The sequence below is a fragment of the Barbus barbus genome, assembly GCF_936440315.1.
Source record: "Barbus barbus genome assembly, chromosome: 25".
Classification (NCBI taxonomy): Eukaryota; Metazoa; Chordata; class Actinopteri; order Cypriniformes; family Cyprinidae; genus Barbus; species Barbus barbus.
In genome coordinates this window covers 19,122,116-19,144,229 of record NC_136753.1, presented here as the reverse complement: position 1 = coordinate 19,144,229, position 22,114 = coordinate 19,122,116, and the positions used below count along the sequence as shown (strand labels likewise).

Genomic DNA, 22,114 nt, shown 5'->3' with positions numbered 1-22,114 from the left:
ACCCATTACCGCAGCCAAAACCTGCGTACAAGACCTGAAATTTCCCTCTGGTCTATGACATACATCCATGCAGAATAACAGTTTGACAGCGTGAGACCTTGCAACACAAACATGACTCTGAAAAGCCTCGATGGAGCAAAACAAAGCAGCATAGTAATGCCCTTTGAATCTCCGGAGAGACCAGTGTGTTGACAAAGCCTCTCCCTCTGCCTATTTTTCTCCCCTCTCGTCTCATCTCTCTCCCTCCTCTCTCTCTCTCTCTCTCTCTCTCTCTCGTTCCTCGCTCCCTCACGCTTTCACACCAATGAACACGCTGTGTGATGATTGCTACATGTGGGCAACAGTAGATATCTCTACACAAGAACAGAGCCACGCTAAACCCGTCGAATAAAGCAGCTTCTCCAGCCTGAATCAAAGAGCTGTCATCTACAACGGCAGTGAACTGTAAAGGTAAAGGCTCCATATTCATATCCCTGATCGATTGTTGCATAAGTTGCTCACACTGGCTTTGTGTGTCTAGGATATTTGTCATAGTGTACAGCTCTCACCATCTGTCCTTCTGTCATGTCTTCTCTTGTGCAGGGAATTGAGTAGAACAAAGCAAAACAGATCATCTATTTGGCTTTCACATTGTAACATTTATGAACGATGGGAAGTGTGCAGTTTATTATATTTTGTTGTTTTGTGAATGTTACTCATCTGTGCTTGCATAAATTACTCTTTTTCATTATAAAGTGCAGGAAATTAATAGAGAGTTATATTGTGTATAGCTACAAATAGTATCACGTTTACATAATATCAGTTAATCGGTTAATTTGTAACCTTAAATTACACATTGTTTTTAATTTTCTGACATGCACAATGAAAACTGTGTGTTTGTTGAAGGGATTGGGCAGCTAATCCATCTCTCCAGCAGTAGCTGTGAGGGCTTTGTAGGTTTGTAAATGTCAGCGAGGGGAAGTGACAGAGATGAGGAGAGACTTTGAAACACCCACACTCACCACCCACTGCTCTTTTTGAGACACACTGAAGATATGTTTCATTATGCTGTACAGACTCATCTTAACATTAGTTAAAATGAAATTGGAAGCACGATGCACATAAAAATGTAAGAGACTCATAATTGTATGCGTAATGTGTGATTAAGTAATTCCAATGGAAGTTTTACTGGCAAAAACACTTTACACAGTAATGATATGCATCAGTGACATTTTGGCACTACTTTATTTATAGTATAACATATTTAAATTAAAGAATGCTAAAATATATTTATTTTTAATTAATTCTTTGGTCCCACTTTATATTAGGTGGCCTTAACTACTACATACTTACATTTAAATTAATAATTTGATACAATGTACTTATTGTGCACATACATGTATTTACATTGTACTTATATTTTTAAAAATACCTATATGTAGTTACATCTGTAATTAATTTCTGTAATTACATTTATAATTACACTGTTGACCCACCCCTTACACCTTAACCCACCCTTAAACCTACCCATACCTCCAAACCTGTGCCTAACCTTACCCATATCCCACCTCAATAGCAGCAAAAGTGTTTTGCAATACAATAAGTACATTGTACTTACATCAAAAAGTAAGTACATAGTAGTTAAGGCCACCTAATATAAAGTGTGACCAATTCTTTTTATTATGTTTTTATTAACTCATAATTTATTGTGCATGAATTACTAATCTGTACACCCACATTGAATCTGCATGCAGAAAAAGCTCTGCAGATTTCCACAGAATTTGAACACCTGTCACTGACAACTTTTTATTCATTTTGGCCAAAACAGCATTTTGGGGTGCTGGAAAAACAAACTGTTGAAAACAGGTTTCAAAGTTTTCGAAAATTATACCATTAACTCTGTATAAACTACAAAAATTCAAAAACGGTGACGTCATGATCATATGTATTACGTGCTCTAAGTATGTGTGCATAGTGATTCTTTACAAAGGAACATTAACTACTGGCCTGACATAATACAGCATTTGTAGCCATTTTCGTGTATTCATGTGAACGGGGATCGTTCTACGGGGAAACTAAAACCATAAAACACCTTTTTGTTCTTTGAAAGAAATGATATAACTAAAAGCATTTTATTTCAGCTAGTTGCAACATACTGTAGGTTAACTAAAACTAAAATTAAGAAAATTTAAGTTAATTTAAAAATATTAAAATAAAATCTAATCCAAAATGTAAAATAAAAATACTAATAGTATATTAATTATTAAAATAGAACTGCCATAAGGCCCTTTCATTTGTTAAATATTTTGTCTTTTTTTTTTTCAATGAGTGTGGTGTTTCTTACTTTACCATTCCATTACACACATTTCCCCCTAGTAAAAAAGTAGTATTTAAAATACATCTACTTTTCATACTAAATATATTTCAGATCTATTAACATATTTACTGACATACAGCTGTCATGGTGTGGTGCAGGAGTAAACGCACAAAGATGAAGAATAACAATAAACAGCCTTTAATAATCCACATAGGGGTTATCCAACACAGGAGGGTAGCAACCACACGTATACATCGACGAGACCGGATGAAGAAACACTTAACTGAATGCAACTTATATGGAGAACGTAATGACTAGACACACCTGAACATAATGACACAATTAACGAGAGACAGAAACTAGGTCACAGACCAGATGGAGAACGAAAACACAAACAAAAGTCCATGACTGTGACAGTTCGCCCCCCTCCCGGAAGGCACGACCCCACGCTGTAGAAATGGATGAAGGTAGGCGGAGCCAAGTTGGACCAGACAGAGGCAAGAGCCAGGACAGAGCCAGGCGGGACCCAGGCCGCAGCCATGATGGCGGCCCACAGTGGAGCCGACGGAGAGAGGAGCCATGGCAGAGGAAGGGCTGACAACTCCAGGGGGCAGACTGACGGCAACAGAGCAGGTGGTGGTGGAGCCCGAGGTGGAGATGGAGAGCCGATGAGCTCGAACGAAGCCGAGGATCCAGAGGGCCACGGTGGAGCCGAGGGCTCTGGTAACCGAGGTGGAGGCGGAGATTCGGAGGTCCGTGGTATAGCTGGAGCGACTGAGGACCAAGGAGGAGCTGGAGGGAGGGAGGAGCGACAAGGCACAGCCAAGGAGCAGAGTCCTGAGGCGATGGCAGGACAATGACCGACCAAGGTGGAGCCGGAGGGACGAGGGAGCTCGGTGGAGCTGGTGGGCAGACGGGCGATGGTGGAGACGAGGACGTTAGGAGCCAAGGTTTAGCTGCTGGGTCGAAGAGCCAAGGCGGAGTCCGAGACGCAGAGGCTGGAGACTGGCAGACCCGCGGCGATCCCACCACACAGATGGTGGGCTGAAGGGGAGCTGAGGGGCTGCCGGGAAGCAGCTGTGGCAGAGCTGAAGTGGAAAGGATGACAGGAGGAGGCAGGAGAGGGAGGGTAGGTGGGAAATCCAGGCAGGTAGACAGTTCAAGATTGCTAGAGAGTTCAGATAAAGGCGGAAGCAGAATAGGAATGTCTGCATATATATCCATATCCATTAAGTCCTCAGAGTCCTGCGACTGCTCACCCTCAGCGGAGATGCAGTGGACGGGGCTTTCCTCAGCACCCTCATGCTCCACTGTAACATCCACTGTCGCGTGCGATGTAGCCGGTTCTCGCACCTGATCGGACAGTTGACGAGGCTCTGGCTCCAGAGCAATCTCCAGCTCAGTTGCTCCTTCTTGCGATGGCTTGTGGGTTGCGATGGGCTCTGGCTCTCCATCTGCGGTGGGCTCGGGCTGACGCTCTGCGGCTCGGGGTGATGGTGGGCTGGGCTCTGGGTCTGGCTGCGAGACGTCTGCGAGGTGTGGTTGGACACTGATATTACTGTCTACCTCTGCTTCGTCCACTGTGAGTGTGGATTCACTTACCCACAGCGCGAAATTTCTGTAGTTCTTAAGGGTCCAGTGCAAATTTTCCTGGAATAGGACTGAGCGGAGATCGTCGTCCAGACCACACCAAAATCCCTCCTTCAAACAAACATCATCACAGTTGGCATGGTGGCAGGTGTTGAGAAATTCCTCCACATAGTCCTCCAGGTTACAGCTGTTTTGGAAAATACAAACGGTTGTTCCATTCAGCAAGGTGTTGCCCCCTCCTTGGTGCAATGTTAATGAGGCGATGTCTATGAACAAAAACCAAAATTAATCAACAGAAACACTTTCAACAAACGAAAAACAAAATGCAGGGAAAACACGCCACTTTACTGTTTATGGTCTGGTCTTCTGTCACAGTGTGGTGCAGGAGTAAATGCACGAAGATGAAGAATAACAATAAACAGTCTTTAATAATCCACATAGGGGTTATCCAACACAGGAGGGTAGCAACCACACGTATACATAGACAAGACCGGATGAAGAAACACTGAACTGAATGTAACATATGGAGAACATGAATGAGGATAATGACTAGACACACCTGAACATAATGACACAATTAACGAGAGACAGAAACTAGGTCACAGAGCACATGGGGAAAGAAAACACAAACAAAAGTCCATGACAATGACAAAAGCTCAAGACTTAGGCTACTGATATAAAAATAATTATAATTAAACTTTATTTGGAGTACTACTTGTGCACAATGCACATTTCTTAATATTAAGCCTAAAATGCGTTTTAATATCACTATTGGTGAGGGCTGTATGATCTTTGAATAATACCAGTTTAAAAGGCAAGATATTTAATGTACCTGAAGTTTACTTGCAATCACTAGCGTAGCCAGAAATGTTTAAGTGGGTGGGCCTACATAAAACTGGGTGGGCCAAGTGTGTAGCATAACTGCATGTCAAATTGCCAACAAAAAATACAGCACCAAGGTTCATTACACAGTACTTCTAAAGTATGCATTAGTAATTTGTTATGTTAATGTTCATTTCAAAATTTACTAATAGGACATTATTAAAATTAAAAGTTGTATCTGTTAACATTTGCCTGACCTAAGGTTAACAAAGAATAAACACGGTGACAAATGTATTGCTAATCTTCATGAGTTATCTGAATCATTACCTCAGTCTGAAACAATGGGGCTTCGCAGATGATTTCATAATCAAGCGTCTTTGTCAGTTCATGCACATCGAGGACCGCAGAAATGTGCGCAGCTGCAAATTATGCAGTTTGTTGAGGCGACCAGGATCTAGCACAACATTTATGTGTTTTTTTCTACAAAGGACGCATCTGTTTAGTGGATCAAACACTGTAAGTTACCTATGCTATATGATGCTTCAAACAGGCTTGGTTCAGAAGTTTCTGATCGATAAATCCAGCACCCGCAGGTGGTTTATCAGGTTTCATTTGTAGACGGTCCGGATTTATTGCTAAGACTTTTACTTTTTAAGGAATTGATCTGATTTATGTTTGCTTCCCTTGGCTATTTTCAAATTTAACTTCACAAACGCGTGCATTTTACTATTATATCTTTACGCCGTAAACATAACATTGTGGGTGGGACTAACAGAAACGGACGAATCATCATTTTGACAAGCGTGAAGAGGGAAAACTAAGAAATGACCTGCAACTGACCATGAACACAAGCTTTTAATATTTTTAATAAATATATATAAAGTTACAGTGAAATAAGACATTTATTATTATCGTTTAATAAATTACATCCATTTGGAAAATTACCAACTTCTCATTGCGTGGACCACAGATGAAAGTGAGTGCATGGGCCCGGACCTACCCAGGCCCACCCGTAGCTACGCTACTGCTTGCAATAGCTCTAATTTAGCACAATCAAATATACTTCAGTATATCTTTAGTTGGACTTCAGCACTACTTTAAAGTGCATTAAGCACAAAATTTGTTGTTCCAATTTAGCCTACTAAAAGAACAATAACAGGGTATTTTTTTTAAATACATAAATATGCAAATGTATTTATAGCATACTTATAGTATACTTATTTTATAGTATAAAATAAATGTATTTTAAATACACTTAAGTATATTTATTTTTCATGAGGGCTTTCAAAATAAGTGTATAAAAAGCAGATCATATAATGTTTTATATAATGTTTTTAAAAGACTTAGTACCATCGTTTCATTATAAAGTATTACCCATGCATATTTGACTGAACCTTTTCTTTCCCCCCGAACTAAATTTGGCATCATTGAATTGTGCTTGTTAGCAACAAGAGTGTGAATATATTAAAACTTGACAGTGGTATTTGAGAATAAGTGTTCCTCATATAACCATGCTAATGCTTACTGTTCCTACCACATTCACACAAATGCAGTTCTATCCAATTTGTCTGAATTATGGCCCATTTGGCGGAACAGCCACTATGTGCTAACCTTTTTCAAACAAATGTCTCTCTGTCCCAGATTTAATGAGACCTCACACAGATAAGGAGCACTTATTCTCATTTTTCAGTATTATTCACATAATTCAAAGCTACTAATTTTTCCTAGAAAAGTAAAACAGGGCTTGCTGTTTTGAAGATATCTAAATACAGCAACAGTGACCTTAACTTCAGAGTTTTGTTGGACCGAATGTGATTTGACTAGACAGTAGCCATCATGTTACATAGGTGAGGACCTCAAAGAGGAAAGGACATTGACAAAAATAGAAGAGAAAACCCGTAGGTGGGCTGCAGCCTGGCATTACCCGGCAACTGTCAAGGCAAAGTGTGAAACAGGGTGTAAATGAAGGTAATGTCTCTGGGGCACAGACGCACCTTGCTAAAACAGGAGCTAAACCCTCACTCTCACAAACCCCTAGGAGACATGTTCTTTTGGTGGATGATACCAAACTGAAAAACAGCTTAATTCAACCCACACTCTTTAAAATATAGCTTCCAAAAGGAGGTTTTCATAGTGATGCTCCAGAAGAACCATTGTTGGGTTACCCAAAAAACCTTTCAGTCAACAGTTTTTAGAAGAACCATTTTTTCTTAGTGCACTCTTAAAAATAAAGGTTCCAAAAGGAGGTTTCACATTGATGTCATAGAAGAACCATTCTGGATTCCTCAAAAACCTTTCGGTGAACAATTTATGCAATTTTCATAGTAAAACCATTTTAAGAACCTTCTTCCCACTCTTAAAAATAAAGGTTCCAAAAAGGGGTTTTGCAGTGCTTTTGCATTTCCCCAAAGAACCTTTCATTAAGCAGTTCTTAAAAGAATATTTTTTAAGAATGTAAGAACCTTTTACACAAAGGCAATGCTAAAGGTTCTTCATGGAGCCATTAATTCAAATAAAGATCCTTTATTTGTAAGAGTGTAGGGTGATTAAGTAGTCTCCTAGGTTTTTTGAAGAGTTTAAGATATTCTGTCTTAGAAATCAGCTTGACCAGGTCAGGAGACCAGTTTAAACCAGCTAAGACCAGCAAAGCAACTTGCGGGATTTCACACCAAGATCTACATTTAATCATTCAGCAGATGTTTTCATCCAAAGTGACTTGACAAATGAGGACCATCACAAGCAATTTATTATACATGAGTTAACATATTGTCTAGCGTTGCTGGAGAACTTTGATGGTTAAGTATTTTAGACTCTCTCAAGGTTAAATATTTACAGAGTCTATTCCAGAACGCGGAAAGCAAAACTAATTCAAGGCTGGTAAAAGCAACTGCATTATTTTTTCAATATGGACAAGCCAAAGAGCCTGGAATTCAAAAATAGCAAGAGCGAGGGTAGATCATCAGATGGCATAGCACATTGAAAGTGGGTAGAGGAGTCTCAGCGGGAAACCTGACATCTCACTGAGCTCCATCAGACAGTAACACTACAGGGACCTTCACGTGTTCTACTGAGCACAAGGGTAGGGTGCACAGTGCACTTTTCCTGAGATGAGTTATCTGTGAGGAAACCCTCAAAATCAATGTGCCAGTTTTCACATTATTAATTTATCATTTAATTATACTATTATTATTAGAATGAAAATATGTATTATTTAAAGATTATTTTTATTTTATTTTACTTTTTTATTTTGTTTTGTTTTGTTATTTTATTTTGTTTTGTTTTATTTTATTATTTTGTTTTGTTTTGTTTTATTTTATTTTTAGTTTAACATTGTGATTACACTGTCCTGCTATGAACTGTATTTCCAACAGTGTATACTTACCTAAACAAACTAAAATTCAGCATTTGGGAGTTTCATCTCCATTAGCATCCTATTTAAATATGAGACAGGACCAACAACAATGAAATTATTCTGAGCACAGAATCTCAGATCCCAACATCAAAGGCAAATTGAGAATATTAAATTGCCGAACCTTCACAAAAATGGAAGAAGAAAGTTAGCCATGTTTTTATTTCACTCTGCATCTCATGATGATTTTATAAGGATGAGACATCAGAGTATCTTTTAGTTAGCAAACTCCCTGTAGCTCCATTTGTGCTGCATGGCTGCATAGAACATGAACTGGCTTCTCCCTGTCTAGATAGATTTGTCAGTGCATTTTATAAATAGCATGGCACGTGTTCTCATCCAGTGCAAGGAAATGAAGAATAAGCCTCGAGCATCCAGTGCATCACTAAAATATTCCCATCTTGAGAGAATTCGGATTGTTTAGACAGTCTGCAATTAGAATATGTTTCATCATTTCTGCGAGGCCTCACTAGAAGTGTATTTACTCTATTTTAGTGCATCCTACTAGCAACATGCAGCTTCTAAATAACATAAAATACCTCAGATATAAAACAATATTTAATTGGTTTATGGAAAATCGAACCCCTTCTTAATTGTTTTGAGAACTTTTAACTCTTCAATAGTAATTAGTCACATTAGCAAACCATTATCAAACCACCTTTTAATGATAACTTTAATACCAAAGCACACAGATTAAATTGGAATATACCTTCCCTTTAATGTCCGTGGTAGACATGCCTTCCTTTTCTGATTCCAATCAAAGTGTACAATAACACAAAGTCCTGTTTTTTATACATTACTCATGCCATGCATTACACATGCCTATTAGTGTCTGTGAAGCAATTTACGATCCTTCATAAAAAGAAGAAATGGTCAATTTCATGCAGTGTCCCCAATTAAGAATAAATGTGAAAGCAATCGGTTGCATCAGCCTCATAGATTGAAATGGTAAGAGAGTGATGTTTTTGGAGGGAAATGTTCCTTTAGAAGAACTGAACATGCCTGGAAATGCAGGTGCAATAACAAGCAAAATAACGTGAGTCTTATGTTGGTCCAAATGTTTTATATGGCATCAAGGGAAAAAGGTGGCATCTGGCATACTAGTAATTGTGAACCATGGGAATAGTGATTAACAAAATATGCTCACTGAGGAGTGGTATATATATGTGTAAATCTTATTCATTTTCACTGGCAAATCAGCTCTTCACTTGTTCCTACAGTACAACCGACTGGAAGAAACTGCATTGCAAGGACATTCAGTGAGTATCCACTTATCTTGTAATTTATGTAAGAGTTAATGTATGTATCTCTGTTTCTCTCGCTGTCTGTCGCTGTCTCACTCTCGGTCCTGATTGATTCTTCTATGATGTAAATAAATGAGCAGAATCCATGATAATGCCTTATTTGAGGGCCAGGTGCACTGCTGCATTTCAATGATTCACATTTTGAGGGAATATTCATGTTTACAATAGTGAATCCACATCTCCAGATAATTACTGAACATTGCAATGGTATGTTGTATAATGCAGGTTCATGGTAACGTCTGCAAGCATCACTACAATCTAAATCAAACAGGTTATTATGCACACATGAGCTGTTATTATTATCAGTAATTTGGTATGTTCTAAAAATAACTCATCTCCAGTCTCTTATGAATACACTAATGTCATTGACAGCTGCTAATCTCTTGTTGTTTAAGATTGCTTTTGTCTTTGTATTTATTTCCTTTTTGTCAGGGCCATGAAAACTAGACTAGGGTGCCTGTCTAACAAATCAGACTCATGCAGCGATTTTTCAGAATTCCTGCCTCCTGCTCAGGAGAGATCCACAAGATACTTGAAGTGAGTAATATGTTGCTTTAGTAAAAAAGTAAGGAAAAGTGTTCATTGGCTGTCTTATAACTGTAGCTGATCATGTTTGGCTTTCTTAGGTTATCCACTGATGAAGTGACCAGATGGGCAGATTCATTTGACACTCTGCTGTCCAGTAAATGTAAGTTACTTTCATTATGTGTTTGTGTCTGAATTATTGAGCACATTTGAGTGATTGTTCAATTTGGGACACTTTTGACTTCTTTAAAAAATAAATTTACCAAGTCACATTTCATCTATGTTGAAATATTTAGCACATGTAACTATTCAATAAATAAAATAAAAACTTAAATTCTCAAATAATGTTCTGTTAAAGCAACTATTACATTAGTATTATTATTATTAAAGTTAAAAACTTTTTTGAAATAAAAGTAAAATTTCCCTGATATATTTTTCCCCCTCTTGTTATAAATGCACTTAATAGTCTAGTATAAAGCTCAAAATAGTGACATGCTGATAAATGTAATATTTAAACACTCTTAAAATTCATGATAAAGAGACAGATAAAGGTTTAAGAGATTATATTTAAAATTATTAAACACAATGATTTAAAATGTAATTTAACCTAAAACGTTTAATTTGATGTTATTACATTTTAAAAGCTTACTGACTGAGTGTGTTAAGAATCTCTCATGAAACTGTACTCTGTCTGAGTACACTTAAGTGGTCTTTTATTTTATTAATGTTATATTATCTGCAAGTACATTTTAAATCTACTTTTACATTTACATTACATTTAGTCATTTAGTAGACACTTTCATCCAAAGCAATTTACTAATTATGACAAAAGAAGCAATCAAAACTTATATACTGTATATACTGTATATATATATATATATATATATATATATATATATATATATATATATATATATATTGTTTTGATTGCTTCTTTATAAAACAAGAATAGATTAAATAGAATTAGAATAGAGAGTGCTAAAGTTAGAGGGTCAAATAAAGATGGAAGAGATGTGTTTTAGACCTTTCTTGAATAAGGACTCTTGAATTGAGTTGGGCAGGTCATTCCACCAGGAGGGAACAGTTAATGTAAAAGTCTGTGAAAGTGATTTTGTGCCACTGATCGCACAATAGCGCTGTTCACTTGCAAAACGCAAGCTTCTAGAGGGCACATATGTCTGATGTAGTGAATTTAGATAAAGGGGTGCAGAGCCAATGGTGGTTTTGTAGGCAAACATTAATGCCTTGAATTTTATGTGAGCAGCTATTGGTAGCCAGTGCAAATTGATGACCAGAGGTGTGACGTGTGATCTTTTCGGCTCGTTTAAGACTTGCTGCCGCATTCTGGATTAATTGTAGAGGTTTGATGGAACTGGCTGGAAAACCTGCCAAGAGAGCATTGCAATAGTCCAGCCTGGACAGAACAAGAGCTTGAACAAGGACTTGTGAATCATGTTCCGAAAGAAAGGGCCTGATCTTTCTGTTGTATAAAGCAAATCTGCAGGACCGGACAGTTTTAGCAATGTGGTCTGAGAAATTCAGCTGATCATCAATCGCAACTCCAGGGTTTCTGGCTATTTTTGAAGGAGTTATAGTTGATGTGCCTAATTGGATGACTAGTAACTTTTGAGACTTGAATTGCATGACAAGCCCACATTCTACACAATTAAGCACACTTCGTTTCACCAGTATTGCCAGGATGTTGTGACTGCAACGATTGTGTATTCTTTGAGTGTACTTAAGTGGTGTAAAAAGAGTTGATGGATGAAACCATAAGGAAAACCAGAGAATGCAAATATGGAAAGAGTGATTAAAACCATCAGTGCCGTTTATAACGGGGTCTATAACTTGTACTAACAACCTCTGTTTCATTTAGTTAAATGTACAATACTTGCAATGCGTTTGGTCGTAACGAGTGTCCGGAATGCAGGCTCAGATGAAAGTATTAATGGTTTCAAGGTTTTGGACTCCCGATCACCTTCTTCCGGGTTGAAGAGTGATGAATTCCAAAGATGTTCTGAGGTAGAAATGTTCTTCCAGGTAGAGAGTGGAAAAAGAGCTAAGAAAGAGATCTGCTGAGGTCCGAGGAGCTTTGGTTGAATGGAAAGACAAGGCCGCAAGGCTTGGCACAAATGTTAAGTGGTGCAGAAGAGTTCTAGCTCACATCCTCATCTTCTCAGAATCTAACAGAACCGCAGACTGCCGGGGCGTCACTGAATATGAGAGCTTTATCTGCTATAGAGGTCACACCTCTGGGGAGTCAAAAAGCCTATGGTAACTTGAACTTTAGGAGGGAAAGTTTACGACTCTTTGTCTCCATGCATGGTAATTTGCAAATGAACTGGATTGGAAGTTGATATACAAACTATTAAAGATTCCTAGAACACTTGTATGTTGCATAGGTATCGACATATAATCTACACTCTTAATTATATAATCCGAAGAAGAATTGATAGAGACCAAACACGATACAGTTAAAGTGATATTAACTAGTGATCTATCATAAGCATGCATAAAACAGGATACAATACACAAGAATATATAAAAGAACAGTAATAATATACAATGACCTGAAGGATATGTGTGTTCATTCACAGAAAGGTTTTTCTATGAATTAATTAGAGAAGAGTCCATTTTCCTAAGGGGAAATAAATTGAGTGTTGCTCTACCCGCATTCCTTTGAGTATTAAATCTGGTGTTATCAGATTGGTTGCCTTGGAACCGGGGGCCTGGAGTCATCACAGACATACGGGCACCCAGTCTGTGTAGTGGGTGAGGGGTCTGTGATTATTTGTTAATCTAATAACTAATTGATTTGTTAAATCAAATGCAAAATCGCGTGTCTGATTGGTCCAAATGCTACAGTGGCCTTTAATTAAATTTTTTCCCCTTATATTCACCCTAAGGTAAAAAAATAATAATTTTACCTAATTCAAAAACCACTGATATACATTGATGCTTATTTTAATCTAAATAGGACCATAATGTATTGATTTGAATGCTGTTCACCAACCACACTCCAATACATTTTTAAAGCAGATGTTTGTATTGAAATATTATGAAATGTAGTATTATTATGCTACATGTTGTCCCATTAACAGACTTGCTTAAAACTTTTGTTCTCGGCTAGTTGGTCAGTAGCAAGTCTACAGAGATGCATTGTAGTTCTGCCATGATATGGTTCACCAGCAACTTATGTAAGAAGATTTCCATATTAATAAGAAGGACGCCATTTCCCTGTGAGTCACGCGTTTGGCTGTGACTTCTCTTGTCGATTGCTCACAAAATGACAGGCCTTATTTCCTCAGGCTTAGTTCCAGCTTTAATTAAAACTGTGTGTGCGTGTCTTTTCCTGAATCTCACAGCACTGACACCCCAGACGTGCCACAAATAGCCTCTCTCTGTGCTGTTAACAGGACATTTGTTCATGCTAAAGACTTCTGAAATCTGTCAATAGTAGTACTACGACAGAAAACAAATCATTCAGATGTAATTTATTAGCAGAGCTTGCTAAAGCTGAGAGAATCCCCTAATGCACTGAACTCACCTGGTTATACCATGAACATGACTGATACCTCAAATCATGAAACTTGTTGAGAAGAGTGTGGTGGATGATAAAACAATGAAACAAATCACTTGCAACTACTCAGTGCACCTTAGCAAGAAAGCTTAATTGTATTGAATGAGAATGAGAGAATGAGCTTTATTGCCAGATATGTTTACACATACGAGGAATTTGTTATAGTGACAGAAGCTCCACAGTGCAAAAGAATGACAGCGACAGGAAAGGACACAGATAATAAAAATAATTATATACAAATATACAAAATAAACAATGTACAAAATAGCAAAATCACAATATATAATATAGACAATTATGTAAGTACAGGTACGATATGTGCAAATTTGATATGTAAATAAATATGTGTGTTAAGTAAATAATGTATAATAGTGTTGTGTGTTCCACGTTTATTGTCAACTGTTCATGAGATGGATTGCCTGAGGGAAGTACATGTTGCTGTGCCTGGCCGTTCTGGTGCTCAGAACTCTGTAGCATCGACCAGATGGCAACAATTCAAAGAGGGAGTGTGCTGGATGTGAGGGGTCCAGAGTGATTTTGTCAGCTCTTTTGCTCACTCTGGATAAGTACAGTTCTTGGAGAGTGGGGAGGGTTGTACCAATGATTCGCTCAGCAGTCCGGACTACCCTCTGTAGTCTTCTGAGGTCAGATTTGGCAGCTGAGCTGAACAGTTATTGAAGTGTAGAGGACGGATTCAATGTTTCAGCAGCTCCTGTGGCAGGTTGAACTTCCTCAGCTGCCGAAGGAAGTACAACCTCTGCTGGGCCTTTTTCACAATGGACTAAATGTAATTGTCCCACTTCAGGTCCTCAGAAATTGTGGTGCCCAGGAATCTGAATGACTCCACTGCAGTCACAGTGCTGTTCAAGATGGTGAGTGGGGGAGTGCAGGGGGGTTTCTCCTGAAGTCCATGATCATCTCCACAGTTTTGAGCGTGTTAAGCTCCAGATTGTTAAGATTGCACCAGACAGCCAGCTGCTCAACCTCCTGTCTGTAAGCAGACTCGTCACCGTCCTGAATGAGACCGATGACTGTGGTGTCATCTGCAAACTTCAGAAGCTTGACAGAGGGCACTTTAGCTGTGCAGTCGTTCGTGTAGAGGGAGAAGAGCAGTGGGAAGAGGACGCAACCCTTGGGGGCACCAGTGCTGATCGTACGGGTGCTGTATGAGAATTTATCAAGCTTTACTAGCTGCTGCCTGTCTGTCAGGAAGCTGATGATCCACTGACAGACAGAGGTGGGGATGGATAGCTGACCTAATTTGGGCTGAAGGAGTGATGGGATGATGGTGTTAAAAGCGGAGCTGAAGTTTAGGATCCTCACATAAGTCCCTGGTCTGTCTAGATGTTGCAGGATGTAGTGCAGTCCCATGTTGACTGCATCATCCACAGTCATGTTTGCTCTGTAGGCAAACTGCAGGGGGTCCAGTTAGGGTCCAGTGATGTCCTTCAGATAAGACAAAACCAGTCTTTCAAATGATTTCATTGCCACAGACGTTAGAGCCACAGGTCTGTTATCATTAATTCCAGTAATTTTGGGTTTCTTTGGCACGGGGATGATGGTGGAGCATTTGAAGCATGAAGGGACTTCGCACAGCTCCAGTGATCTGTTGAAGATCTGTGTGAAGATGGAGGCCAGCTGGTCAGCGCAGGTTTTCAGACAGGCTAGTGTCACTCCGTCTGGGCCTGGTGTCTTCCTTCTCTTGTTCTTTGAGACCTGACGCATATCATCTTCACTGATTCATTCAGCCAGGTTTCCGTGAAAGACAGAGCAGCAGAGTTTAAAAAATCCTTATTTGTACTTAAAGTACTTAAAGAATGTACTTAAAGTCTTAAGAGTATATTTAAAAATGTGTACTTGCAGATAATATTAATAAAATAAAAGCTAGCAAAGACAGCACACGTTCATGACTGTTTCTTAAAAGTTTTTTAAAAGTAGGCTAAAGTGTACTTCTTTTTCACAAGAGAATCAAAAACTCTATTTGCTGCGTATGTGACATTGAATGCATTACAACCTATGAGACACATCTTATCACATAATGTAGCTAACAAAGCACAAAAAGTCATTGTCCTACTGAATAACAAAACTCTGTTGATATAATGATGATGATATAATGTTAATAACAGATGTTATGTCTTTCACTGACTGTTATGGCTGTGACTTTCACTGACTGTCAATTAATTACCATTGTATGCTGGGTAAAATCTCCCCTTAGGTAGCACGATCTGTAAAAAGCATTTCAGACATAAATGGCTTCCTGTGTCCAATAGAGCCAGATACATACTTCATGCAGAAAATCAGTTTTCAAATAAAAGAAAAAAAAAACAAGCAATGGCCACGCTAAAGGAGAACATTTTGTTCCCTTGCCAGCAGGAGAACATTTTGCCTCTGTACTGCCTCTTGATTGTCCTTTCATTGAATTTCCTGAGAACACTATTGTCTCATTTACCCACCCTGCTGTTTATATGGACTTTAACTGCAACCAAGAGAAGTCTACCTTACAGAAAAAGGATACAGGTTAAAAAAAATAACAAATAAAATGCCTTACAGCACAAAAGACCATATGATGATGAACGAATTATATATGCTTCTTCTATCACATTTTGTGACACTTTCAAAATGAAATGTGCAGTGAGTCATGCTAAAAGCTTGTTCAGTTTTATCTGGAGCAGATTAATGTGAATCTGTCAATGTTTCATTATCGTGGCAGTACAGAAATAAAATGTCCGGTGAGTGGTGCTAAAAGGCTAATACTCTAATGTGTTTGAAAATAATGTATCTTTTTTCAGCATTTGCTGAAGCAACCATACCATTTTAGTTTGCTTCTACCAGTCTTAGAGTTCTTTTATTAAGAGTACAATTCTGTACCAGGTGAGCTTCAGAGCAAGTTTACTACATCAGAAAACCCATACACTGCCCTCCAAAAGTTTGGAAACGCCCTAGAAAAGTGGGGTTTTGGACAATATTGGCATGAATCCTTATTAATTTGTGATAATTTTGCACTGATAAGGAACAACACAAACTACAAAAACATATTTATTACATAAACAGTTTATACATAGAAAAAACTTAAATTTTAAATTCATCAAAATATCCACCATTAGCAGCTATTACAGCTCTGCATAATCTGGGCATCCGAGCTGTCCGTTTATTCAAACATTGACTTTGAATTGACAATCAGTTGTTGAAGCTATTAAGGTGTGCTGACCCAAAAATCTTTTAAAAACCTGGACCAAGTTTAAACCAGTAACAAGGCATCACAGCTGGCAAAGGGCCCTGACATGACTTTGACATGTATATATTGCCATTATTATGTAATCAAAATGAAAATAGTTATTGCTGGTCTTCAATGATAATGTCAAGTTACTTTAATGTATTTGCACCAAAAAATGATAAGGATTTATGCTGATATCGTCCAAAACCACACTTTGCCAGGGGTGTTTCCAAACTTTTGGAGGTCAGTGTAAGTACATTATCCACACTGGTACGGTGACTGACAGCCACGCATACTCCTCAAAACATTAGATTCATCCACGCTGGAGCTGTGCCAGTGCACAACCCACGCAAGGAAGATAATTCATACACTGCCCTCCAAAAGTTTGGAAAGGTTTGTAGGTAAAGGCACATTTTTCCAGTGTTTCTACAACCTCTCATTTGAAACACGTCACAAATGTGACAAAGAAAATAAATGTTTTTGTTTAATAAAAGCAACTAGCTTGGTGTCCTTGGGAAGAATTTCCAGTATCCAGTGTGGCTTAGATCTGGCATATTAGACATGACAAAGATATATTGGTTATCTTAATAATCTTATTTACCTTTATTTCATAGATGGTTTGGCAGCCTTCAGAACCTTCCTCAAAACAGAGTTCAGTGATGAAAACATTGAGTTCTGGTTGGCTTGTGAGGACTATAAAAAGATCAAATCCCCTGCTAAGATGATGTCTAAGGCCAATAAGATCTACAAGGAATTTATTGACGTTCATGCGCCCAGAGAGGTATGTTGACTGCTTCTATAAAACCATAGCAACTACACCTGAACATATAGTACTCGTGTGGGTACTGTATGTTCATTACTGCTTGAGAGGAATTTGTTTGAATCACCAGAGCTAAGCCTGCTAATAATTACAGAGCATATTATAAACACTTCAATCTGTATGCAGCATTTCCAGACATTACAGCCAAACATAAGTTGAAAGATTGTGCTGTCTTTCCTAGCATTTTTTTTTTAATCAAATCATGTTGGTAGGGCGGTAGCTGAACATTTTCTAAAAGAAAACAGTTATTTTAAATTTTAATACTATTTCACAATATTACTGTTTTTACTTAAGGCGTGTGTGTGTGTGTGTGTGTGTGTGTGTGTGTGTGTGTGCATATACTATTAACATTAAAGGGATAGTTCACCAAAAAATCTGTCATCCAAACCTGTATGAATGTCTTTGTTCTGCTGAACACAAAGGAAGATATTCTGAAGAATGTGGGAAACAGAGCAGTTCTGATGCACCATTGACTTCCATAGTATTTTTTTTTTTCCTACTATGGAAATCAGTGGTGCCCCAAAACAGCCTGGTTAAAAACTTTTCAAAATATCTTCCTTTGTGCAGAACAAAGAAATTCATACAGGTTTGGAACTACTTGAGGGTGAGTAAATGATGACAGAATTTTCATTTTTGGGTGAACTATCCATTTAACATTTATTAAAAGCATACAGTTTTATCATATAAACTATACATTTTATAAAACTGTACTGTTTTTAATTGCTTACATAATGCACTTCCGAGTTTGAGGCCTGTTCTATAAAGACTTTTCCTCCCTCGGAGTTTGTACTTTAGCACCGCCAACGCTCACTTCAGTTCTTCCCTGGCTTCAAACCTGAAGATCATCTTCTTGTTCAGCATGACCTTCAGATACTTTGTGATTCACTGCTTGTTATTTGGGAAGCACAGCCCTGTCCTTAAGCATCCTGACTGTGTAGGTCACAGAAAATACAAATAGCTCCTTTAAGATTGGACGTACCTACCAAATTTAATAATCCTGGTCTCTTTGCTCAGACAACCCATGAACTGATTAAAATTTGTAACAGTTTAGAAGCGTGAAACATGATCACCAGAGATAGTGAGAGATTTTGTGTGAAGTAGCTTTGCCAAACATTATTTGAATTCTAAGAAGTTATAAGAGCAATTGCACAGAATTGAATATTCTCTAACTCTTATCTTCCAAGGTTAACATAGACCACAGGACCAGAGAAGAAACCAAACAGAGGCTTCTGGAACCAACTCCCAACAGTCTCAGTGAAGTCCAAGCTAAAGTGTACAGCCTCATGGAGAAAGACTCCTATCCTCGGTTTATAAGATCAAAGATCTATCAGGACTTACTGAACAGGACACAGATATACTGTCAGAGGAAATCTGTTTAAAAGTGAATGTTTATTTGCTTGCCTGGTTAGATTATATTGAGATATTGAGCAGACTTTAATTGTAATATATAGCATAGTCTGTGTGTTTACAAAATAATTAGATGAGAGTAATCAAATAAGGTCAAAAGACGAACTAGTTCCTTGCTGGTTTGTGCATCTAAACTTAAACATGACCCTTTACTGTGCTTCTTTGCCCAGTTCTATTTGTAACATGTGACTATCTTCTCTCCCTTGAATTGTGATAGAATGGTCAATGTTTCTTCTGAATGCTGGCTAGCATGTAAATGTAAATCGGTCTCTAAATGGGTCATATGTAAGAGTAGAGTATGATAATTAATTTTTCTTATCTTCAATGTAACTTGTGTACACATTAACACTGATATATGTCGATAAAACTACTTAAGACATGCCTGCTGTGTACTGCATGCAGCCTCGGCCTTCAAACATCTCTGATTCCCTTAAAATCTAAATTTAAAAATACTTTAATCCCACACACATACGCACACTGAATATATTTATTTTTTCTCTGAAGAAGTGATATTTTTAATGTAACATTTATGTTTATTAATTTATTTAAGCTTATTTCACGTGTTGATGTTCTGATGGTTTACAATGACATGTTCTTGTGATGATACTAGATCAAGTAAAGCATGTCACTTCAAACAGTGTTGGTTTGTGGTTTTTTTGGCTAAAAATGTACTGTCTGTTTGAATGTGTGTGAAGCTTTATACCTTGAGTTGAAATGAAATAATACAAAAGAAATATACAAACTGATTTTAAATCACTCCACTATAACAAATATTTTCTGTTTTACAGTAACATACAGTAGGTTCAAAAGTTCAAAGTTTCATTTTTCACATTCACAATGGAACAAAGGAAGGAAAAATTGCTGTACTAGCTTTGAGGGAGATACTATAGAGAGATAAATTTAATTTTACTTTTATTTGACTATCAGTGCATTAAAAAGTGCAATGTTAAAGAAATAGTTCACCCAAAAAATGAAAATTGGCTGAAAATTCACTCACCTTCAGGCCATTCAAGATCCTCTGCAGTGAATGGGTGCCATCAGAATTAGAGTCCAAACAGCTGATAAAAACATCACAATAAGGCATAAGTAATCCACATGACTCCAATCCATCATATAAAGGGGTCATATGATGTTTCTATAAAGAACATTATTTTGTGTATTTGGTGTAATGCAATGTGTTTATGTGGTTTAAGGTTAAAAAACACATTATTTTCCACATACTGTACATTATTGTTGCTCCTCTATTCTTCGCCTTTCTGAAACGTGTCGATTTTTACAAAGTTCATCGTTCTGAGAAGCGATGTATGCTCTGATTGGCCAAGTATCCAGTGTGTTGTGATTGGCCGAATACCAAAAGCATGTGAAATGTTACGCCCCTTACCGTATTGTGATGCATGATGAGACAAAAACAATAAAACCCATTATAAACGAGGCATTTATTGCATCCAGTGGGGACATAATTACTGATTATAATGACTTATAATGTTTTTTTACGCATCGTGTTGCATCGCGCCGCGTAAACACTACCATGTCTGCATTTGTGATCGGAGAAACAAGAAACAACAAGCGCTATTCTACACTGCTCAAAACACGCATTTGAATAGTCAGTGGCAAATTCTTTAAATATGATAACATACTTAAAGGCTGTGAGTCATAAGCGTCAGACTGTCCTTGCAAAGTTGGAATTGCCCCACTTTATAGAAACAGCCTTTGTGCACAGCTGGCATTGTAGGCTACTCTCCCCGGTTCAGGAAATAGTCCTCCGTAAAATAACTCTTCACTCTAATATTTGGGTTAAACTGTTCTGGAACAGTGTTGTAAATACAACTTAACCACTGATTTCTAGTTGTGTCAACTTTTGGAAGCCCAAACAAAGCAGTTTCGCTTTCACAACAAATCACGGCGTCTCCAAAACATGGCGCTGGCGGCAGCAACAATACAAAGCGAAAATAAAAATCACGCCATCTTTCTTTGCGTACACATTTGGGCGGTGTTATGCAAATCATCCCACACAGTGACGTAGATATATGGGGGCGTTTTTAAATGAGCCGTTTTAGGAGGGCTTGGACAAGTCTTAACTTTTATAAAGAAACTTTAGTCTTTGCAACTTTACGGATCTTATCTATACACAAACAGCTGTAACACTCCAGAGAGAAAGGAAATCACATCATATGACCACTTTAATGTCATGTCAAGTGAAAAGCTGTGTGTTTGTAAGAAAACAAATCCATCATTAAGGCATTTTACCTGTATTTTACCTGGTCCATGGATGATGCTGTCAACATGGGACTGCATTATATCCTGCAACACCTGGACAGGGACTTATGTGAGGATCCTGTTTGTGGACTTTAGTTCGGCCTTCAACACCATCATCCCTACACTCCTCCATACTAAACTAACCCAGCTCTCTGTCCCTAGCTCTATCTGTCAGTGGATCACCAGCTTCCTGACAGACAGGCAGCAACTAGTGAGACTGGGGAATTTCATGTTAAACAGCCGCTCCACCAACACTGGTGCCCCTCAGGGCTGTGTTCTCTCCCCACTGCTCTTCTCCCTATACACCAACGACTGCACCTCTAAAGACCCCTCTGTCAAGCTCCTGAAGTTTGCAGGCAACACCACACTCATTGGCCTCATCCAGGACGGTGACGAGTCTGCCTACACACAGGAGGTTAAAGAGCTGGCTGTCTGGTGCAGTCTAAACAACATAGAGCTCAACACGCTAAAAACAGTGGAGATAATCATGGACTTCAGGAGAAAACCCCTTGCACTCCCCCCACTCACCATCACAGACAGCACTGTGACTGCAGTGGAGACATTCAAGTTCCAGGGATCCATCATCTCTCAGGACCTGAATTGGGACACTCACATCAACTCAATTGTAAAAAAAAAAGCCCAACAAAGGTTGTACTTCCTTCGCCAGCTGAGGAAGTTTAACCTGCCACCGGAGCTGATGAAACAGTTCTACTCAGTATATGCCGCTCTTTTCACATCTCGTATGCGAACATTGCTGCTCCTCCCCTGCTACGCTGTGTTTGGTTGTCATGCCATCACGTGACTCAGCGGCTCCGAGCGCAATCGGCAAACGGATATTTTATTACATTAAGCAAAGAAAGAATGCATTAAGACACATTAAATTTTCATTAT

At 38.3% G+C, this 22,114-nt stretch overlaps 1 protein-coding gene across 3 annotated transcripts; it reads left to right on the top strand.

Annotated features, from left to right (window-relative positions):
• Window positions 1–221: 221 nt before the first annotated feature.
• Window positions 222–20,397, top strand: LOC306845477 (regulator of G-protein signaling 8). 3 transcript variants are annotated; one of them, XM_079378316.1, is made up of 7 exons: window positions 304–450; window positions 9,338–9,376; window positions 9,647–9,692; window positions 9,854–9,958; window positions 10,048–10,109; window positions 17,355–17,521; window positions 18,745–19,599. In XM_079378316.1, exons 4-7 carry the CDS (start codon window positions 9,858–9,860, stop codon window positions 18,937–18,939), a joined length of 525 nt encoding a protein of 174 aa, XP_079234442.1. In that variant the 5' UTR covers window positions 304–450; window positions 9,338–9,376; window positions 9,647–9,692; window positions 9,854–9,857; the 3' UTR covers window positions 18,940–19,599. The 3 variants fall into 3 exon arrangements, with proteins under 3 accessions (XP_079234441.1, XP_079234443.1, XP_079234442.1); XM_079378315.1 differs by lacking the exon at window positions 9,647–9,692 and having other exon boundaries at window positions 222–450; window positions 18,745–20,397; XM_079378317.1 differs by lacking the exon at window positions 9,647–9,692 and having other exon boundaries at window positions 301–450; window positions 9,318–9,376; window positions 18,745–19,600.
• Window positions 20,398–22,114: the final 1,717 nt, after the last annotated feature.

What these genes read in the sequence shown, in the direction of transcription:
- LOC306845477 (XM_079378315.1), top strand. Translation starts at nt 9,858, where the DNA reads ATGAAAACTAGACTAGGGTGCCTGTCTAACAAATCAGACTCATGCAGC. An exon ending in AGATCCACAAGATACTTGAA is followed by an intron (nt 9,959 to 10,047) that starts GTGAGTAATATG and finishes TGGCTTTCTTAG; the next exon opens with GTTATCCACTGATGAAGTGA. An exon ending in ACGTTCATGCGCCCAGAGAG is followed by an intron (nt 17,522 to 18,744) that starts GTATGTTGACTG and finishes TTATCTTCCAAG; the next exon opens with GTTAACATAGACCACAGGAC.